The sequence below is a fragment of the Microtus ochrogaster genome, linkage group LG4, assembly GCF_000317375.1.
Source record: "Microtus ochrogaster isolate Prairie Vole_2 linkage group LG4, MicOch1.0, whole genome shotgun sequence".
NCBI lineage: Eukaryota > Metazoa > Chordata > Mammalia > Rodentia > Cricetidae > Microtus > Microtus ochrogaster.
In genome coordinates, this window is record NC_022030.1 from 44864367 (window position 1) to 44867803 (window position 3437).

General features: G+C 38.1%; 1 protein-coding gene across 1 annotated transcript in view; it reads left to right on the plus strand.

Moving 5' to 3' along the window:
* The first annotated feature begins 1498 nt into the window (after nt 1–1498).
* Nucleotides 1499–3437, plus strand: part of Dytn (dystrotelin) — a 52107-nt gene continuing 50168 nt past the window's right edge. Inside the window, exon 1 of the mRNA XM_005361528.1 lies at nt 1499–1517. Coding sequence (XP_005361585.1) covers nt 1499–1517 — 19 coding nt within the window. The remainder of the gene's footprint in view (nt 1518–3437) is intronic.

A 3437-nucleotide genomic window follows, 5' to 3' on the forward strand; every position in this document is an offset into this window, starting at 1 on the left:
ATATGTTCAGAATGGATGGACGGCCACCTTTTCATACCCCGGGGGTTCCAGAGGCATATGTTCAGAATGGATGGACGGCCACCTTTTCATACCCCAGGGGTTCCAGAGGCATATGTGGGAGACCGCTACACTGAGGAGAGCCCTTAGCATAGTTCTTGCTGCGTCTTTCCAAACAGACACCTTGACATATTCAGAAACATCCTAGGTCTTGTCACCTCTCAGGTTGCCACTATTGCCATTATTTTGTTTCATTTAATATTTTAAAAAACTTAAGGCAGAGTATCATATAGAGTAGGCTGTTCTACTCCCCCTAAAATCACTTCCTAACTATGGCCACACATCACTATGCCTACTTTCTATGGGCTGTGATCAAAGCCACAGTTTCATGCTAAACAAGTACTCTACCAACTGAGCTGCATCCCCATCTCACTGCCATTTTTAAAGAAAAAAATGGAATCAGTCTCTGAATTAATTTTTATTTAAAATTATATATATCTGCCAAATTATTTTTTTTACTTTATGTCATTCATTTACTGGAGGAGCAGAAAATATTTTTAAATTTAATTGTCATTTAACCTTTTTAAAATCTTCAACTACTCAAGTTAACAAATACATCTTTTATTAGAACTGTATCAATTTTTCTTATAAGCATAGCATTCTTTTTTAAAATTCTTTTTAGATTTGTTCATTTTATTTGATGTGTGTGAGCATTTCACCTGTATGCATGTATGTGTACCATGTGTATGCCTGATGCTCACAGAGGTCAGAAGAGAATGCTGAATCTCCTGACTCTGGACTTCCAGACGGCTATGGACCACCATATGGAGGCTTGGAACCAAACCCAGATTCTCTGTAAGAGCAACAAATGCTCTGAAATGCCAAGCCATCTCTCTAGCCTAAGCATAGCAGCCTCTTTGTTGAAAGAGTATAGCTTAAATAGAAACTATATTAAATAATAACATTAAACTATTAACCAGGGAGCTAATTCACTGACTTTTCTAAACTGAAGTATAGGCTTAAATCTATATACAGACATATGTATATGTATGTATACATATATGTATGTATGTATGTATGATCCATGGATAGTATTTGTAGTATTTGTTGAACATTATATGTATAGAATTATTTGATATGGTTTTTGTTAGAATTTAAACAACTAAGGGCTTCATATTTGGCCTTTAACATTCAAGTAAAATTAATATTTTTCCAACGATAATTCAGTCTACTCTTAAAATGAAATTGTCACATATTTTAAGTATTAACCTAATCAAACTTTTCCCAATTTTTTGAGAAAGGAATCTCTATCCCAGGGCTCCTTGTTTTCATCCCTTCCCCCCAAGGGATGTGGTGTTCACTGCTCTACAGGTGAATGGTCTGTTGGCTGTCCCTCATCCATCATCCTTCTGCTGGGAAACCTTTTGCAGAAAACGCTGCTTCATTTCTAGTTACAAGGACTGTCCTGCCATCTGTCCCACCATCCCAGGAAATCGATGAGATGGACCCTAGAAAGCAAGGTGAGCATTTACCGTTAGGTTTTTCAATTCAGTCTGCAGACACAGGTGTGGTTTTAGACGTTTGGGGCACAGAGTGGGGATCAGGCAAACTTGAGGGTGAAAAGTAATTTATTGGGTGACTGAAATCATCATCTCTCTTCTAAACAAAAATCCATTACCGTGTAGAAGAATATTTTATCTTTCATCTCTAAAATGCCAGGAATAATTTAATAAAAAATTTAGCATCAACATAATTGTATTTTAAATTAGTATTTTTAATCACAAATACTTGTGTCCTGTAATTAAAGTGACATCTCTGTATATGCTTTATTATCAAGCTAAGTTTGCAGTCCAACATGGACCCAAAAGTGAGAGAAAGATCCCCAGCTGTCACTAAACAGATATTTGGTAGAACGATATGGGGGATTACTTCCCCCATTCCAGCGTCTCTACATTCCAAAATAAGCCCCAGAGTTGTCAAGGGCCTTTTCTGTTGTGAACTTAAGTTATTTGCAACTTTATTTCCTTAATAAATATAGACTGTTAACTTTAATTGTTTGGTTTTACATTGTATGATCTCATATTATTTATTGAAATCAACAATATAAATGTTTCCAGTCTGAGCCCTCCTACCAATATGCTATGCACAAAGCAGCAGATAACACATGTAACACTTCTAATTCTCGGCCCAGTGCAGTGTTTCTCCTTTCAGTGTGCGTCCATGGGGCTTGGTAAATGTTGGCTTCTGTCTACAAAGTTTGTGGTGCAATGTTTCTGGGGCAGGATGTTCACTGTTGGCAAGTTCCTAGCCAACACCAGTGGGGATTTCCTGGGCCATGTTTTGATGACTGCTGGCCTAATGTGTGAATGGCTGGATATCAAGCTAATGATAGGAAATTGAAAGGGATATTATCATATTCACCTTGGTATCCATGGAGAATAAACATAATCATGTGACTGAGGAGAAAAGGGTAGTTTAAAACCAGAAATTGTTTCTCAACCTGCTTCTAATGAACAGGAATACAAGCAACATGCGTTGTTACTGCTTAAATTGTCTAAAACTGCAGTGTGTTGTTCTGCAGAGAGAGGCTAAGATACCTCTGATTTCTCCCACTCTCTAATGTCTGAAAAGTAAACATTTTTAGAGCACAAAGAAACACTGACTCCATAAAGAACTAGGGCTGGGGTTCTGTAATAGGTTTGCATAGACCAGATATGAAGGAGTTTGAAGCGCCATCTCTTACTTGGAAGACAATCTTTAGGCAGACCCCCATATCTATTTTATGTAGGAGTCTTTGACACATGAGCATGTATTGCTTATTGAACCAATACACAATTGAAAGTTCTTTGGTATTTATGAAGAATTAATTCTAAGACCCCAAAGATCCAGATCTGCAAATGTTTGAATTCCTCACGTAAAATGTCATGGTACTTGCACATACCTGTGTATATCCGACCCATACTGAAAATTACCCTTGCATTATTTATAATACCTAATAAAGTATAAATTCCATGGAAATAGTTCTTATTCTGTATTATTTGTGGATTAAAGAAAAAGTCTGTGTTCTGTATAGGTGCAGTTTTATGACTATTTTGATCCATCGCCTATTGAACCTGCAGATGTGGGAGCTTCAGATGTAGTTGGCCAGCTGCTAAATTCAGGGTGGGGCTTGTGGTGCTCTAACTTTTGCAAAAGTGGATGGTTTGGCTCAGCATTGCCTTGCTGAACCTCCCAATCATGGGGGTTTCAGCTGAATTCACAATAGCAAATATGAATTTCCTCCTGTGGAGGTGAAAACAGGCATTTTATCAGAAAACAGTTGCTACCCGTAACAGTTGTGCTACCATGGCTTTGGTGGCTGATACTGCCCTGCCAGGCACACAGATGTGCCACCATGGCTTTGGTGACTGATACTGCCCTGCCAGGCATACAGATGTGCC